Source organism: Python bivittatus, unplaced genomic scaffold, assembly GCF_059951505.1.
Source record: "Python bivittatus isolate LINGU-HERP-01145 unplaced genomic scaffold, Pbiv_v1 ctg000350_np1212, whole genome shotgun sequence".
Lineage (NCBI taxonomy): Eukaryota > Metazoa > Chordata > Lepidosauria > Squamata > Pythonidae > Python > Python bivittatus.
This window is the reverse complement of record NW_028277074.1, coordinates 7365491-7384395: the sequence shown is the minus strand read 5'-3', so window position 1 is coordinate 7384395 and position 18905 is coordinate 7365491. Positions and strand designations below refer to the sequence as shown.

At 36.0% G+C, this 18905-nt stretch overlaps 1 protein-coding gene across 4 annotated transcripts in view; it reads right to left on the bottom strand.

Annotated features, from left to right (window-relative positions):
- Window positions 1-2963: 2963 nt before the first annotated feature.
- The window catches only part of VGLL3 (vestigial like family member 3), a 34935-nt gene continuing 18993 nt past the window's right edge, over window positions 2964-18905 (bottom strand). For 2 of the 4 annotated variants that reach the window (XM_088144566.1, XM_088144567.1), the window contains 2 exons: window positions 8146-8263; window positions 2964-5755 (listed from right to left, as the gene is read on the bottom strand). In XM_088144566.1, coding sequence (XP_088000692.1) covers window positions 5746-5755; window positions 8146-8263 — 128 coding nt within the window. In that variant the 3' untranslated portion in view covers window positions 2964-5745. Of the gene's footprint in view, window positions 5756-8145; window positions 8264-16544; window positions 18204-18905 lie in introns of those variants that run through there. The other 2 variants (XM_025173852.2, XM_007439290.4) reach the window with 2 other exon arrangements.

The following is an 18905-nucleotide window of genomic DNA, read 5'->3' as shown; positions in this document are numbered from 1 at the left end:
AACATCTGTAGTTATTTCATTGTAAGACTGAGTCAGAATTCTATGAAGTTGCAGTATAAAATGTTTACCTTTAAGAATGTGAAGACTAGAGTTGATGCATGCATGTATGGACATGAGGGTATAGCTTTAATTATGAATGAAAGGGCTAAAATGTGTGTGTCAGAAAACATGAATTGCTGTGATCTAGATGATTGTGAGTCCATATGAATACAGGAATTCTTCTGGATTGGAAAGGAGAAGGGGTAAGTGTATGAAACTAGAAATCCATAGGTTGGTGAGAGTTGCAGGCAATGGTGCACTGGATCTACGTAGCTTGTGTTGGCTCATAGGAACTGATAGTTAATTTTTTTAAAAAAATTTGCGAGCCACTTGAGAGCAGAGTTGAACTGCTGAACTGCTAACCTATCATGCCAGTCAGCTGTTTGGCAGATCCTGAAGTGGTGCAGAAAGAGCCATGAAGCTGGCACAGCCAGTTGTTATATATACATTTATCAGTCATTCCTGGTTGCATGCTATACTCTAGAGCACGGTGATAATGTAAGAATCAGAGGTTTTATTATGGGAACAACTGAACTCAAGTAAACCCAAAAGTCTGCTTTAATCTGTAGGTTTATCTGTAGAGGCAGAGCCTTCATTTTCTGCCCATTTAGTCTGAGCAAATAAATTATATTGTGGGTTACCTTGACTGTAGCTTTTTTTACTATGGTGGTGATGATTTGGAAATCAAAAAAAGAATAACATTTATGGGTTTATCATACTACAAGTTGCCAGATCAGGCAGGAAACTGTTTCTGGAAACAGAAATGTCACCCTCCATTAATCCCTACTCACCTTCAAAGCAACAGGGCACATTTTTCTGTTCCACTTCTGAAGTTCACCTTTCCCTGTTCTGTTGCCTTGAGTGTCTGTCTGTTTGAGATAGAGTGCTTCACTTTGTTGTAGGCTAATCTCAGCAGTTCTTTGGCTATTTTGCAGAGAAAGGACCATCCTTTCAATTGAGCCAATGCTTATCGTTCACTCTAATAGTTTCTATACCAGCCTTTATAGACAAATGAAATAGCACAGTGCTTAAGATCTTTGCTTAACCCCTGCATTGATTTAAAAAAAAAAAAAAAAGGCCAGGGAAAAAAACTAGCCACTCAAATATATTTATAATAAAAATATAAAGTTATAAATGCTCACAAAATAAAGATCATACTTTAAAAAAAAGTTTCTGCTGGGTTTTGTTTTGAACTGGCAACCTTCTCTATAATCAAAGATCTTAAGCACTGTAATACTTCAACAGTGCTGCCAAAGAGAGATGTATAAGTTAGTAGAATAGACCAGAGTGCGAAGGAAGGGATCTTTTTAAACTGGTTAAGTTGATTATTGTGCCTGCATGTATATGCATTTTGATACTTTAACTTTGTATACCTGATTTCAATTTAACTTTAATTGTGTCTGTGAGTGTAGTATATTGTCCAGGAAGACCCACCAATAGGAAGGAAAGTGATTGGGAATTACTTTTCTGGAAAAGAAAGATGAGAGTGCAAAGCAGGAGGGGAATTATCCAATGGAAGGGCATGATAGTCTGCAGTTCAGATCTAGCAAGCTGTTGCCAAAGTCTCTGTCTAGATTTTCCTAAGCAAACTTAGAAACAAGTTGGAATGAGCAAAGGACAGGAGCAGTTCAAGGTACTTGCAGATATGCCTATGTTAAATTTCCGGTATTTGCTTTACTACCACAAGAACAACTCAACTTACTGTAGAAGAAGTGGGCCATAAACTTTAATTATAATGGACGTAGTTAGCATACTATGGGCCAAATCATCTTGCCAACAAACCTTTCTAAAATAAAATGCAGACTAGTATCATTACTTAAGGAACTAGGGCATGGGTACATTGTAATCAAAGTGACATTTTTAGTGTGCTTGAAGGGAAACATAATTTTTAAAATGAGTAGATAGTCATATTAGCTGTATTTAATTGCATTTAATTTTTGTCATAGTCCATTAGGATGAGAGAATAATGAAGATACCATTTAAGCTACTAACTCCCTGTTCAGTGCAAGTATCCCAATTAAAACAGTCACTTATTCATTCAATTTACATCCCACTTCTGTGTTAACAAATAATTTTCTATGATCTGTCTAGAATCTTCCCTGGTGCCAATGTTAGACTAACTTTTCTGAAATTCCCCTGTTTTCTACTAGTCACCTGGCACTTCATCCATTCTCCAGGATTTTTCACATAAATAGCCAAATCATCCAGTTTCTTCATATTATCCCAAAGTATACCTCACTAGAACCCAGACCCTGCCCCTTCATCCTGCTCTTCATAGTTGCTTGGTGGAGCGCATAACCGCTTGTTGGATAAAACTGAAAGGAATCGAACAGCTTTGCCTTTTCTTAGCTACCTGTTAGCATTGTGTCATCTTATCACCTTACCATCTTCGCTGGGCTGCTGGTATACTGATTCTTTTCTCTTTCTTTTATTTTGAGCATATGTGTTTTTAAAAAAGGGTGCTTTGTTGTTTTAATACTCTTTGCCAGCCTCATCTCATTCGCTGCTTTAGCTTACCTCACACACTCACTCACAATTTTGGGCTATCTATATATATGCTTCCTTACTGACTTATCCCTCTTTTTGCCTCCTTCTTTTTGTGTCCTTCTTTGTTTTCAGATGTTCACTAAGTGGTCTCTCTCTCTCTCTCTCTCTCTCTCTCTCTCTCTCTCTCTCTCTCCCTGGCTTCTAATGATTTTGGCATCTGAACTAAAGTGTCTAGCTTAGCAACACAAGGAGACAAAATAATGTAACATTACCATATGTCTTTGTGCTTGTCAAAAGTAAAGCCGGGAGGTAAAGCTTAAGTAGTATTAGGCTTCTAACAGCTGTGGTTATGTTTGTTAGTCTAATCAGCCATCTAATTATATTGGAATGTGACTGTAAAACAAAAAACAAAACAAAAAAAAGTGGAGGGAAAAAAGTTTTATTTTGACAACTCAGGGTTCCTGTTTCCCAACAGGCAACTAATTAGACTCAAGAAGAAAAGGGGAAAAATGCATTAAAAAAAAAAATCTGAAGGGTGATAAAAAACGGTGTGATTTCTGTCCTTAATTCCAGAGATACTGATTGCTACATCCTAGAAAATGGGAGGGGGCATGTGTACATATGTAGAATATACATACATACACATATTGATTAAATTAATTGATTATGGATCATCAAATTGGTGTTGATTCCTAGCAACATCATAGGTGGATATTCTTCAGGATGATCTGGTCTTTCCAATTGTTCACCCATCACTTCTCTAACTGACTCCATCCATCTTGCTGCTGCTGCTGATGGTCCCCTTTTTATTTTTCCTTCCAACTCATGCATACATATCTTTGGAGATTATCAATGAAACCTTCTTTTGACATCTGGCATATTATTTTGCTCTGAATCTGATATATTAGTATCAAAGAAAACAAAAGCTATTCTTAAATATAAAATGCATAAATATAAAATGCTGATATGGCCTTAATGCTAAATTCCAAATATGCATATATCAACTGAATGTTATTGAAATGAATGAGAGTATATTGGCTAAATCCAAGTAAAACTCAGTACTTTCTTCAGAGTATATTGCATAGTTTCTCAGAAAAAAACTTGAAATATTTATTTAGGATTCAATTATTATTGTCCTCATGAAATAAACAATGGAGAACATAGGCAAGGCATTTAGAATTAACAGTAGAAAGGACCATAATTCTGTTTTAGACATTTTTCTTTGTATGCACAAGGCCCCATATTGATCCCTTCTATCCCCAGAAAATATTCCCATCTGAGATCCTGGAAATCTGTTCTCAGTAATAGTGACTGTATTTGAATGACCTAGTTAATCATGGCTTTTTGGGTTCATACAATACACTGAACTACAAACAAGCCAACAGTATTTGAGCATAATGTGTTCTCCAAACCTTGGCCTCCTCCAATTTGTTTTCCACATGCATTGGATTTCAGCTTCAGACATGCTGGCTGGAGTTAAATATATCAGCAGAGTTCTGATTTGGAGAACACTAGGATAAACAATATAGAGAAAGGTTGTCTAATTCAATATATATAGCCTTCAGATTTGTGCCTACAGGTTTCAATGCATAGAAAAGTAATTGATTGGAATGGGATGGTTTTTTTGGTTGTTGCTGTTGTTTTTTGCATTTTAATGTAATTGTTCTGTAGTTCTTCAACAGATTATTTAAAAATCAAACAGTTGTATAACAGATTGAGTTAACAATGCAGGTTCCAACTTTTCTCGTGGAGCCAGTTAAGAATAGCAAATATTAGGCATATTGTAATGACTGTTTCAATCTGCCTATTCCTTTTTGACTACCCCACCTAATAGTTTTCCAAATATTCAGTAAAATCATAAATGAGATATTTTATTCCATTGGAAATAGCACAATCAACCGTAGGCTTAGTTTTTGCAAGACTGCAGCAAGGAAACGAAGTTTAAGCTTCTCTTACTGGTTGTGCCATTTGCAGTTACTGGGGGACCCAGCCTTGTGTGGCTCCTGAATTTAAAATAGCATATCTTGAAGATAGTATTACTTTTAATATTATGTTTAGTATAGCCCATTGTGAAAAATAAAAACACTGATTTATTTATATTACTGATGGACAATTGGTTTTATATATGGCAGCATATATAAACATATTTGACAAAGATGGAAGAATATAGACATATCCACAATGGAGGAATGGATTGTGAAGATGGCAGAATTTGCAGAAAATGGCTAAACTGTGCTTAAGGAGGGAACAACAATTACCTTTATAAAAGACTGGAAATCCTTTATGGACTTTTTGCTGAAAATGGATAAAAATGAACTGGTGATTTCTGGATTTACTGATTAATAAGGGATGGATATGGAGATAAGGGAACATGTTATGAAATTTAGAGAAGGGAAATGGTTTCAGGTATGCCTATAACTTCTATAAAGAAGATTGGAAGTCATATCTTTAAGATTTTTTGTTTGTTTTCTCTTTCTTTCTCCTTGCTTTCTATTGTTTTCAACATCTTTTTCTTTTTTGCTTTTTCTTCCATATGGTTTAATATATATAATATATATGTATATAGAAATTAAGCATTACAGAGAGGTGCATGTTCCATTTTAATCAATTTAACCATAGCTTATTTAGTGGGCTTATAAAAAGCCATGTGAAGTTTTTACATATGGTTTTAAATCAGATTATTAATGGAGTACACAGAGTCTTTTCATGCTAGAAAGGGAAAAAATTGGCTTGCCCAACTTTTTATTAGAGGAGAAAAAAAATCTAATTCAAATTGCCTAGGAAATTATTTAATGTTTAATTTAAAAATAATATCACTTTGTTCTAATCATCAGTTTTCCAAGAGAAGGACACAAGCAGCACATTGCAGTGATTAATAGGTTGGAACACAATTTAGGAAAACCAGATTCAAGTCTTCAACTCAGCAATGAAAGTTCATTGGGCTGTTTGAACTTTCGTAAGTCAAATCTACCTTTCAGGATTGTTGTCTGAAAGAAAATTGGAGGAAGAAATGTTAAGTATGATGCTTAAATTCCTGGAGAAAAAGCAGTGTAAGGAATAACCAGGAGACCATGAGTTCTGGTTGCACTTTAGGCACCATCTGGTGACTTTGGGCCAATCATACCCTCTCAGTCCTAGGAAGCAGCCAATAGCACATCAAACCACATCTGAAATCTTGCCAAGAAAACTGAAGGAGCTGGTCCAGGCAGTCACCAGGAGTCAACAATGACTGGAAGGCACCAAAAAAAAAAAAAAAAAAAAGTCATTAGTAAACCAGTAACTGTTGATAAGTATAAAATCAAAGACTCTTTCTTCTTTTTTCCTTAGTTTGCATTTTTAGTTTGTCTTTAGCTTCCCTCTTTTCTATTTTTTAGTTTTTTTATAAGATTCTTTTGTTTTGTTCATTGTGTATGAATAATTTTTTTAGAAAAATAAAAAATAAGAGAAGTCTCGAATATTGCATAGGAAAAAATGTCAGAAATATGTTGCACTTTAGTCATTTATTTTCTTGTAAATCTTCATAGTTAGCCGCACTTAATTTTAGCTACTAGCTTCATGGGGCTTTTCTGGAATAGATCTATATATCTATATCTAGACATATCTTAGGTGGAGGAAAATCTTAGTTCTAATTTTTTCCATTATTGTTCAGTAGTTCCTTCTCAAAAAAAGAAACAAAAAAAGCAAAAAGCTGGACACATGATGTTCTTCTGCTCTTCATACAGTTTAACAGCACAGAGCATCCAACCATTGTTTCTGGTTGTCAGGCCAGTCATACAATTCCACAGCTGCAAGGGTTTTCAGCATAACACAACAATAGACCTTTTTCTGACTACAGATGGCTTAAACCTGTTCTTTTCAAATGAGGGGGTCAGATATTTTGGAGAAAGGGGAAAGAATTTTACCTCCTGCTGCAGTAAAATCATGGATTTCTTCATACAAAAATGCATTGTGTCAGAGTTTATATAGTAGTGGAGCAAATTCTGAGACAAGGTAGCATTGCATGTAGTAGTAGTAGTAGTAGTAGTAGTAGTTATTTTTAAGGGTTTTTTCCTGGGGTCTGTCAGTTTTAAGAGAATTAGTGAAGAAGTGCCTGGGTCTGGCACTTGGCATTACTGAAATCCACTGGATTAAGGCTTTTAAAGGACTCATGGTTGCTGAAATGCAATATGTAAGAAGGAAGGAAGGAAGGAAGATGCATTCCAGTACATTATCTAGCAAGAACAAAATAAAATGTATTGTGCATAAGTGGAAATACAAACTTTTCCAAAAGCATGACACTACAAATTATAGATTAGCCTTTCCCAACTGTGCAGAACATGGACCATAACAATAGTCCTTCAGTGGAGGTCAAGCATACTAGATAGACTTATTTATTTATTATTTCAATTATATTCCACAAGCCATATAATAAAATAAAATTTAGCTTCCTGTCTGCATTCATACAGAACATACTTCATGCAGGCCTCCAACCCCATTTGGTATCCTCTAGAAGACTCTAAATCAAGTCATTGAAATTCAGCAGCAAATTTACCAATTCTCAGAAATGTGATTTTACACCTTTTTTGCCCCTTGGCTTAGGGCACTCATTTTGCCTCTTTAAAAAAATCCCAACACACGCCAAAAAAATCAGGGGAGTAATCTCTATATCAGTTAGATAAAAAATAAGAGAAGGGATGGTTGGACTAACATAAATGGTAACATCTCTGTATTTTGATAAACTCATTTTAAATACCTCTTTTTAGTATATAGCAGAAATTGAAAATTTCTCTAGGAAAGGAATAAATTGTGCTCTGCTGGTATATGAGGCTTTGAATTGCTTTAACAGTTTTGAAAAGTTAGATTTTACTTCACAGTTACAATCTGTTCTTCTTCTTGAGTAGAACTGCTATCAAGTATCCTCTGTGCCTGTTATTCAGCTGGGGGGGGGGTAATGGAGGTTTTACTCATGTGGATTGCGAGAACACCCCACAGCTGTTACCCTTGTTTTGCATGTTTTACATATTTGCATACACCAAACATTTCCAAACATCCCAGTGTTTATTTTAAAATTCATCACTAATATGTCTGGCAACACTGACCTCTGTGGATATGTATTCCCTGGGTGAAACTATTCTGGAAACATTTTAAAATGTTTGCTCTGCTTCCAATGAAGGCCAAGACAAAACCAGCACTGATGATTTAAAAGGAGCAACGTCATTTTGTTAACAAGAGTAATGACTTTGAGACCACAGTTATCTTCGCTATCAGGATCCCTCAAAAGTGAAGAAAAACTTGGAAGTTACCAGCTGTGAAGAAACCTTGTGATCAAACTGTGATCTTGAATTATTATAGTTTGTCTTAAGTGACAAAATCACCTTGATTTTTTGAGGGTTACTACTTTATTCTCTTTCCTTTTTTAACAGACAAAAGGCATGAACATTTTTTGCACAGTGAAGATGCAGTGAGAAGCCTTGATTTATTGAGTCTGACCTGTCTAAGGAATGTAATTTATATCCTTTAACAAGCTAATAATCCCACCCATTGCTTAATATAAAAAGACAACTAACAGAGTTCCTAACTAAAACATTTGCTGGTTAAAGGAGACAACATGAGACAGAATTTTTTACTAGTAGAAATTACCTTCTGCTTATTGTGCTCTGCCAGTGGTCCCCAGAAGATCTCCTTCTGCTTGCTGGCTCAACTTTAAGCTGGACATCTACTCCACCAGAAAAACTTGTGACAGAATGGCCAAAGCATGCTGTAGTAAGGAAGGGCATAGGCAGAGGACAAAAAGGGAAAGATGCCATCAAGGCAAACTTGACTTAGTAATTACATGACATAATAATGCAGGTGTCTTGTCAGAGTACAGAAGTGCTTCACCGTTGCCTTCTGCCATGTCTCACTTCTTTCCATTCCAAAGATGCCCCTCTTGATGTTACAGTTAGTCAAGGGCATTTCCTCCCTACTGAGTTTGTGGGACAGAGGTAAATATGCTGGACACTTAAGGATGAATGTACTGGGTGTTTGCTGAGGGCATCACAGTGAAAGGAACCATACCAGGATTAGTTTGGGGGTCAGAGTTTACTGCCTGAGTGAGATATATACACAAGCAAACAAACAAACAAACAAATCTGATGTGCAATCCAATATTCTCTGGGTCCTACATGTTCTTAGGAATACAACCAAAGTATCTTATCTTTCTAGACTCAAGAGAGCACCAGCTGAACTCTGAATATCACTGTCTGTTGTGCATTCTGTCTGCAAGATGCAATAAGCCAGGATGTAAACTAGGTATGCCTCAGTAAAATGCAAAGGGGAGCCTCTCCAGAAGATATAAAACAGGAACTCATGGTAGAAATGATTTTGTCTCACAAATAAAACACCCATTTGTATACTGTCATTTTAATTTGTTTGTATGCCTATTATGTTTATATGCTGATGAATCAGCAATTACTCACACCAGCTTACAATGTACATAAGCATAAAACAAAATATATAATTAAAACCATCCATCAAATAATAACATAAAACAACACAATCAATAAAAATGTAACTTTAGGGGCTAACACAATGACACCAGTGCAGCACTAAACTTCAAGCTTCAGAGGCCACAGAAAAGCTGTTTCAGCAGCTTTATGAAAGGATGTCAGGGTCAGTGCTGACTGGGCTTCCATAGACAGGCTGTTTCACATGGTAGGGCCACCTTTGTAATTAAGGGACTGATGCTCTTTTGTGCTTTGTTCATGTCCCAAGTGGTTCCACTGTAGGTCTTCAGAAAGCCTGAGATGCTACCTTTGAAAACAACATTTATTTAATGATTGCTGACACTATTGGAGGTACTGTTGGAATACCTCATGACCTACTTACCACAAGGGAGTAGTAGGGTATAGATAGACAGTTAAGAATATGCTCTGTTCCCCTCTTCATTTATCATTCAGCTCTTTATCTAAGAGATTGCTAATCTGAGGTCACTTCATCCTGCCCTTTCGGCAAACACACACAGAGAGAACATGCGGTTTGTTTCTTCTCCTAGTAGGATGTGTTTAGTTAGGTACTAGATTTTGCTTATCCCGATTGTGTATTTCCTGTGCTAAATCCCTTTCTGTTATAGTTATTGCTTCATTATTCCTTGCTCAAGTTAGATTCCTGCTCTCAGAAATGCTCACAGATACACATAGCATGCTTCAACCTTCAACAGTTACACAGTTGAATGGAATGGCCTTTGGAAATTCTGGTCCCAATACATGCTTAAATCATTGCTTAACTATTCTTTATTGAAAGAAATTTTGGCTTTTTCCACTCTTCTAAGCTATAAACCATGGTTTATGACCCATAATGGCTGGCTTCCTAATGTGAACCCCATGAAAGGATTATACGCACAACACATTTAGCAATGCATGTTTCATTAAAATTGACAGGACGAGGTACTAATTATGTGAATTCCATTGTGTGATACCAGTTTCAACAAACTTCATCTTGGTTGTGTCCAGTGGGCTTTACTAGATCTATATGTAGCCCCAAGATGAGATGAATTTCCAGTTCATCAAATGATATTGTGACTAGAGGTTTGTAATTACATGAAACTTGACAAGTTCCTCTTGTTTCTATTAATGGAACATTTTTGTTGCAAGGCTGTTTGTCTTTAGACTGCTCAGAAGAAAACAGTCCAAGCTACCTTATTGTTAATTAATACTAATCAATTTTACTCCTGTTCATTTTGCTTGGTTTATGTATACATAGGAATACATTTACAAGGAGGAGGTTATAGGGAATAGATCCACAAACAATCAAAATAATCCAGATCAGTCTCAGGTACCACTTATATTGGAACCTAATTTCTCTTGTATTATACATCTAATTTCTCTTTTTCATAAAATGAATGTTTTTCCTTACCTTTTACTTACAGGTTTTCCCCTTTTTTGCATTCTAAAAAGTAGGAATTTATCTGATTGTTTTGGAAGAAGTATTTTACCTCATAATCAGAATTTCACTGGATGCACATCAGATGTCAGTACTTCTGATCAGTATTTCTCCCCTTTTATTATGTCCACAGATAGCCGACCAGTGGCCCTGTTTAGGGTGACCAGAGCCCTCTTGGGTAGAGGGGACTCTGGGATACACCTTCAGGGCTGGACAGAGGAGTTTGCAGAGCATCTGTTGGACAAAATCTCTCCAATTCATTCCAGCTGGTCCTGTGGAGATCCCTGGGGCATAGTCTTGCCATGTTATCTAGGAGGAGTTTGAACCTGTTGGGCCCAAGGAAGCAGACAGGTCCTTATGACCCAGCCACCTGCTTATTAGATCCATGCCCTTCCTGGTTGGCAAAAGCTTCCAGGGAGGTGACAAGTGGTGGGGTTTCAATGCTGGTAAATTTGTCTTTGGGAGAGTGGATGATGCCAACACCCCTTAAAGAGTGGCTGTTTTCAGTTGGTGTTGATCAGGAGCAAGAGGTTCCTCCCTTGTCCCCTAAATTGTGGTGTGCCACAAGATTTGGTATTATATCCACTCCTATTTAACAGCTACATAAGGCCACTGGGCGAGATATGCATTACTGTAATGCGCTCTACATGGGTCTGCCCTTGAAAAGTATTTGGAAGCTTCAGCTGGTGCAAAATGCACATATTACACCTCTGCTCTGCAAGCTGCTTTGATTACCAGTTTGCTTCCCGGTCCAATTCAAGGTGCTGGTGATAACCTATGAAGCCCTACAAGGCATGTGACTGGGTTATTTGAGGGGCCGCCTCTCCTCAGTGACATCTACCTGTCCCATCAAGTCCAGCAGAAGAGGCTTGTTGCAGGTTCCATCCGCTAGAGAATGTCACCTGGTGGGACCCAGGAGAAGGGACTTTTCTGCTGCTGCACCTACCCAATGGAACATCATTCCCCCCAAGGTCAGGCTGGCCCATAAAATGGCTGTACTGTTCTTGAATGTCTGTCCTTTCCCAATGACTGTATTGTATGGCTTTGAATTGTTTTTAATGTTTCTATTGTTTGTATGGCTTCTTTATTTTTGTTTTATTTTTTTGGTACTGTTTATGTTTTAATTGTAAGCCACCCAGAGTCACAAATGTGAGCTGGGAAGCTATATAAATAAAATAAATAAATAAATAAAATACCACTGGTTGTTTAACCATTAATGTAATATAATGTAGCATAGTTAACAGGCTTCACGTAAGATCCTAAGCTATAAACCATGGTTTAAAAACTACAGTATATATTGTGCTAAGCCATAAAGTGGTTTCTTTCCTTGCTGTACGATCCCAGTCATTTTGCTTTTAAATGTGATGAGGAAGAAAGGAATTTTTCACTAAGAAACTGTGTAGCCCACATATTATGTTCATCTAACTTCACCCAGAAGAAAACAGCTATATATGTAGCTCAATTGATAATGGATCTTGTAGTTGTATTGATAAAATATTTGTGTTATTATTTAGCTATTGCGACTACCCTCCTAGAATTCTGTGGATGAAAGAGGAATTAGGATATGATGCAGTGATCTTTATAGCATTAGAGACAAACTGCCTGTTTTTCTAATGAAGTGATACAAGGAGCATTCACAAAGCATGATTTGAAAGCAACAGAGGGTTGACTCAATTTTTCCCTGCTAGTGCAAAACAATAACAAAACTAGTTGCAGATGTGCAGATATTGGTTACTATCCAGCACTCAGCGAGCATATGCACATCCAATTGAAATCCATGGATCTAAAACAAATGACTATAATCACAGAGCAAAGCTTTCTGATAGATAGCATGAGAAGTTAAAATAATTATTTAAATTACATGTATGTTCCTCCCCAAAATACCCTCATCAAAACATTCCCCCCCCCCCAAATTTTTTGATTGGGAATTTTTAGCAGATGTCTTAGTCTCCATCCATTTCCTTCAAATAAAAGGGTCATGCCTGACTTTGAAAAAAAAAATCAATATTTTTAGGTCATGGGGATCATAGAGACAAAGATATTTACTGCTGTTGGGAACCTTGCAAGTAATGAAGCACCCTGGCAAAACCGTATATCAGTGATGAGTTGGGTAATAAATATACTATAAAAATAAATAAAATGTCAGGTATTCCCACTACAGAGCAAACAAGTGAACTATGGCAGAATATGCTCAATTATGTGGTCTGTCATAGCTTGCTCTGAAGTCCTGTTGTATGCATTGTCGTTGAATAGTATCCATGTTGGTCCAGTAGTGCACGATGCACTGCATGAATCGAGAGTAACATTTCAGAATGTTCTGCAATTTCAGTCATTTATACTACATATTTATTTCAAGATAAATATACTGAGATTTTCATGCCTGTAATTATTATTAACCATTAATGTAGGCCACATGCAAACCATAGCAAAGCACCCCACTCCTCCACCCTCCCCAAAAAGTGCCGTTCATCATTCAGCTAGTGGTAATAAAGTGGCCCTTGGAGTGGCTGGAATTGTACCTTCCTGATAGACACAGTGTTGAATTAATACATAAATAAAATTTTTTTGAGGGGGAGGAGGGATCAGAGGCTACTACATTGTTTACTGGAAACTTGTTGTGAATATATTTTAACATATTCCTGGAAACAACCTACATTTTGGAAGCATTTTCATATCTGTGGAACAGCATATGACATGAACAAATTCCATAATATCCAAAGATAAAATTCTTTGCTGTACAGCCAATAGCCATGTCAATACTGAAATCTTCTTTTTGTGGGATGGTGGTGGCATTGAGTCCAGTCTATTGCAGAGTGAGGGGAATTTACCTGCATAAGCTGTGGAATTTGTTAGCTAATACCAATTGCTCGCACCCCTATAAAAATTAACTTGGTATCTGGGACAGTAAAAAATGTTTCCAATGACAATGTTTACCCCTCTCATTTTAATTTTTTGTCTAAAATATTAAGGAGACTATGATTTCCGGAATCGTAACCACTGTCTGGAAAATAATTGTTATGTATGCTAGGGGACAGTGTGTGTTATTAATACCTTCTTGGCCCCCTGCAGTTCATGTAGTTTGAAAGAACAGTATTGTTGGTAGAAGTTTTGTCAGTATTCTTTTTCAGTTGATTCATAAAAATTAGTTCTCTATGGCATGTGAATGATTGTTCAATTATTTATTGCAACAGAGAACTAGAGAACCATTAAACAGAGAACTAGCATCTGCCAAGGCTCAAACCTGAGTATATAGGTTGGTGGGTAAGGAATGGTTACTGCCAAACCCCAGAGCCACTAACTGTCCTTCTCCTGCTCCATTTAACCCAGAAGTTCCAGAAGAAAGAAAATCTGTCTCCATATTTCCTGCCTTTCCATTTGTAAGTTGCATTCACTGGGGTAAAGTGAGTGAATGGACAGCAGAAACAGCAATGGAACAAAGGAAAATTGGACTATTCCAGAAGCACATCTAAGAATATCTTGGTTATGTCTCCACCCAACCTGGAAAATGTCACAAATTACTAAACTTGTTTCAAAGTGCTGCTCCTAGTATTTTAAAGTGTTTTCCTCCTTCCCTAATGAAGTGGAAGAAAATGTGTTACCACCTTAATTTCACTGTACATGGTTTGGATAGTAAAGGAGGATGCAAAATGCCACGTTTTAAAAGAAATCTGCCATCTTAGTGTCTTTCCAAGATCAGCAGGAGAACGAGTTTTTATTGCCAATGAGATAAAAAAATTATTCTTTCTTTGACAGTGACTCTTTAACATTGTTATGACAAAAATATCAAACAATGCAAGTACAGCCCTGCCATTTGGACATTAATAGTTTGTGTTATAATCTCCATCCAATTGTATTAGATGAATGGATATGTACTTAGTGAGGTTTTAATATATCATGCCCAAACCATCAGTCATGTTTAGAAAACGGAGAAAATAATGACTACAAATTCATATTTGCAGACATACTATTTGTCTCACCATTTATATTTCTGTGAAAGATATTGGATTTTGTATATATTATAAACATTCACAGTATCAAGGCTAATGTTATATTGCATTTATTTGCATATATATTTATTTCACCAATTAATATATATTTTTATTTAAACTAGTGTTACGGACTGTCCCAAAGAAGCTCTGCCAAGCCACATTCTGAGTTGCAAAGCACATCCAAGATACTGTAATTCATATGTTCTCCAATTTGTACTCTGCAGTGACAACTTTCAACCATCTTTATTGTGGCTTTTAAATCTCTCTTCAAGCTGGAGTTGCACATCTCTAAGGAAGGGCTCTGCCGGCCTTTTGCAAGACCCTGGACACATGTTTATGTTCCCAGGCATGGGGGCCAGGGTGTCAGTGAGAGCCCATGAGACGGGGTTTTAATTGTGGATTGATTTGTTTTTTACCTTGGCTTCTGGTTGTGTATTTTATTTTGCTGTTGCTTGTTTTTAACTGCTGTTAGTTAAACAGATAGAAAGACATATAAATTAAATAAACAAATGTCTATGTTGAATGATGGAAGCAATTTGATTTTTCTGTGTATTTCATCAAATCCTGATAACTTATAAAAATCCCATGACAGGAAGGGAATGCGTTTTGTAGGTCCACCTTTCTTATTTATCTATCCAATATAGGATTATCCACCCATTTGCATTTGTTCTTTTAAGAGATAAAAAAATATTACACAATGAAGTGTTACGGCACATATATAAGAACTCTTCTATCACCAGTTGAAAAAGCCTGCAACCTGATCCCACACATGGCTGTTCTTTACTCTTGGCTTTATCTATTCAAGTTTATCACTGTAGTCTAATTCCCATGGCACAAACATGAGAAATAAGCATGCTCGGGTGAGGATCACTTGCAGAAATGGTCCTGCTGCCCATTTATTTGCATGCAGTTTCATAGCTGCCTAGAGTTTATAGAAAATTAACTCTCCAAGCAAAATTGGAACCCTTAGAAAAACAAAAAAATCTACATGAGTAAATTTGTAGATTTCCTGTGTAGAAATTAAACTGCATCTATTTGCACTCATTTATTAAAAGGTTTCATGTGCATACAATTTGTGGGAGGGTAATGTCATGTTGTCAGATGTATGATAGCTAATTGGTTTATGAAAAAAAATTTCTAGATTGTAGAAAAACATATTCTATAATATCAATATTTCCAACTCTTTGCCAAGGCACATCACTAGAATTCCTGGAAAGGGCATGATTTGCTCTCACTACTGTGCTATGAGAAATATATTTTTCACATAATTCAAACCAGCCTCTTGTACTTTCTTGAATAGTAAAGCTGTAATTTTATCTGCCATTCATTCCTTTAAGACACAAGATTCTGGTGAATCAGTAGTGATGCAGTCTAGAATGCAGAATCCTGTCTAGGAAGGAAGGAAGGAAGGAAAAGGAAGGAACTTGATTGCAAAAAAAATAATAATAATAAAAATTGCCCAAAAAAGAATAAAGTAAAGCCTATATATAGAGAAGAACATTTTATGAAACTGCATTCTATTGGGAGCTTTTTCAAACTGAATTATCTGATGCAGGTGTACAGAAGCTGCTACTAGAACAAAAAAAACAAACAAAAAAGTTGCATCACAAGAATGTTTGATTTATAATTAAAGGAATCAGGGTTTGTGGACCAGTGAGTTTGGAACTAAGCAATAGAAGTCACTTCTGAGTAATTGTATCCACTTGTTCTATTTATTATAAATAGATGGCTATGATACTGCTGGGACTCAGGGACCTCCACCAGGGCACTCTTTGTAGTTCTCTTCCCCCCCCCCCCGCTCCCCCACTTGATAGCTGGTTTCATTTATATATCCTTAGTTTCTTCTCCTGGCCCTCTGCTTCTTTTTCTCTCTTACACAGCTTTATCCCTCCTGTTCCTTTCCAGGCAATGGCACTTTTCTTGTCCGTTTTTTAAGCCACATATGGCTTTGAGTGTGGGAAACTTCAGACAGCTTCAGTAGAAGCTTTACAGTCAAGGTAAAATAACAGTTTATTTTAGAACATGTGAAATCTTTGGCTAAATTAGAAATCAATAGGTTAACTTAGGTTTCAGAAAAAAACCAATTCTGAGAGAGGTAGAAAAGACACTCAATAGACTGCCAAAAAAAAAAAAAAAAACCCTATGAAAAAAGAACAGCTTTATTCCAGTATTTAATAGTAGTGAGCATTCTGTAAATATATAAAGCTTCCACAAACAGAAGGCCTAATCTAGATCACAAAAGACATTTTCCCTTGCATTTGCCTCTTGAAATACAGCCCATTTTCTGATTCCCATTAGAAATATTCCTAATTAGTTAAAATATAACTTTGGACAAACCAAACCACATTTTTAATAAGTTTCACAACATATTGGTGTTTAATATTTTGATGGTAAACTTACCATATTTATCGTTGTTACCTTCCCTGACATTTACTGAAATTGTCAATGAATGTCTTTTTTCCATGCTCAACTAAGCAGCTCACAGAACAAAAGTTAAAAGAGTTGATTGAGTGATTAAATATGTCCCTTTAAGTCAGTGTCAACCATTGTAGCTAGATTTTCTCTAGGATGAGTTTTGCTTAAATCTATGTAACTGTACTTGTACAAAATCTCTTTGCAGTATCATATAGTACTTTCCAGTCTACTGTACATGCTACATAGATTGCTTAAGGATGGTATGAGCAGGAAATTTCCAAACAGTTTACAATAAGGGAAAAAAGTGAGACACATACAAATACTGTATAAAGTGGTTTCTAAAGCACCCAACTAGGTGTTTTAATCTAGGTTGAAGTTGAAAGGAATTAGGTTAGCATCAGGTATTTTGTGCTCAACAGCAAGACATAGAGCTAATGTCAGTGTAAACTTAAGAATCAAGCTTCCTTTGCAATTAGAACTTTCAAAGTCCTAATTGCAAAGGAATTCTGCATCCTGTTACATTTTCAAACCAGTTGTCCAATTCAAAGTTGTCATTAAAAGCAGCAAAGCTTATACTTGTGTTTTCAGTGATACAGCTATGAAAACTATTTTACATATGAATGATTGTTTAAGAAGAAAGTAAAACACATTCAAGAACCTGTGATACTGTTATCTATGTAGGACTGAACCTATATTGCTAACAGTGAAAAATGACAAGTTATTGAGCAATGAACAATGAAATTGCATAAAGAACTAAAACTATGCATTTTAAACATTTGACAGTGCACCTCTGCAAGCCAGTTCTTTAAACAGAACTTTAAAATTATTTAACTTTTTTAAAAAAAATAATTTGTTCTAAAATAGCCTGTAAATATTTATGTAAACTTTCTGCATTTCTACAAAAAGTGATTCACAAATAGCTACCAAAGATGCATTCCTGAAAGTTAACTATTAGTTTCAGCTAGATCATCTCCTGATTGTGCATTAATATTAGAAGCCAACGTACAACCAAGCCAAATGCTTATTTAAAGGTGTAAAAAGATGGAATGCAGAAATGCTGTGGAAGGTTCAGGTGACAAATGATGGATGATGGATACCTCTTGGCTTTTCTTCTCATTTTTACTCAACAATCCTGGGATTGAGAAATGGGCAGCAGGGTATAAAGGATCAGTCACACAATTCTATCTTGTTGGCTCAGCATCTGCTTAGCAGAATGTCTACTACTGCTGTGAAGATGCAAAGAGAGAGAGACAGAGAGAGACAGAGAGACCCCTTTTGCAAGGATGGGAACTCTTAATACTGATTCTTTAGAAGTTCCTTTTGTACTTCAAAACCATGATGTGTCCTTACTTTTGTCCTGATTTTGGGTACCTGCTTCAAAAGAAAAAGGAGAGGATGCATAAATGAAAAACTTAAATGTATTTTATAAACATGATGTTAATATATTTTTATAAACTTGATTTTACATATGTATATCTAATTCAATTTTCTTGGAAAAAGATAGTTTTAATTGCAGTTATTTTTTTTAATTTCATATAGAGTTACTAAAATCCTTTGGCATGAACTTTACCTCTCTTAATAAAATTTAACATATGCCTAAGACAAGAGATACAGGTACTTTCACTGAGAAATTATAAGACACCAGCATTCAGCATGACAGGAATAAGCCACAATGAATCTTAAATTTATGTGGTCCCCTCCACCCAATTCCTGGAATGCTTGTAAAGAGATTGGAAGCTTGTTCTGCTTTTGTATTTTGAATAACAACACTTTAGTATTACATTCAAAACCTATAATTTGGTAATGCTTTGAAGTTTGTTTGTTGCTTCAATCATAATTATGATTAATCACAGTTGATAAATTGTAATTCATATAAAATGCAAGCAAAACTTTCTCATAGCTGGTTAGGGTGAAGGAAGGAGGGAAAGAGTCAACATTTACTGCATCTTGATTCATATCACTAACTACACTTTAGAATGGCATTCAAACCAGCGAATACAGAGCATCCAACCAGTGAACTTCCAGCATGAATATTTATCCTAGTTTTGCAGCTAAGATGTAGATTTGATGAAATAT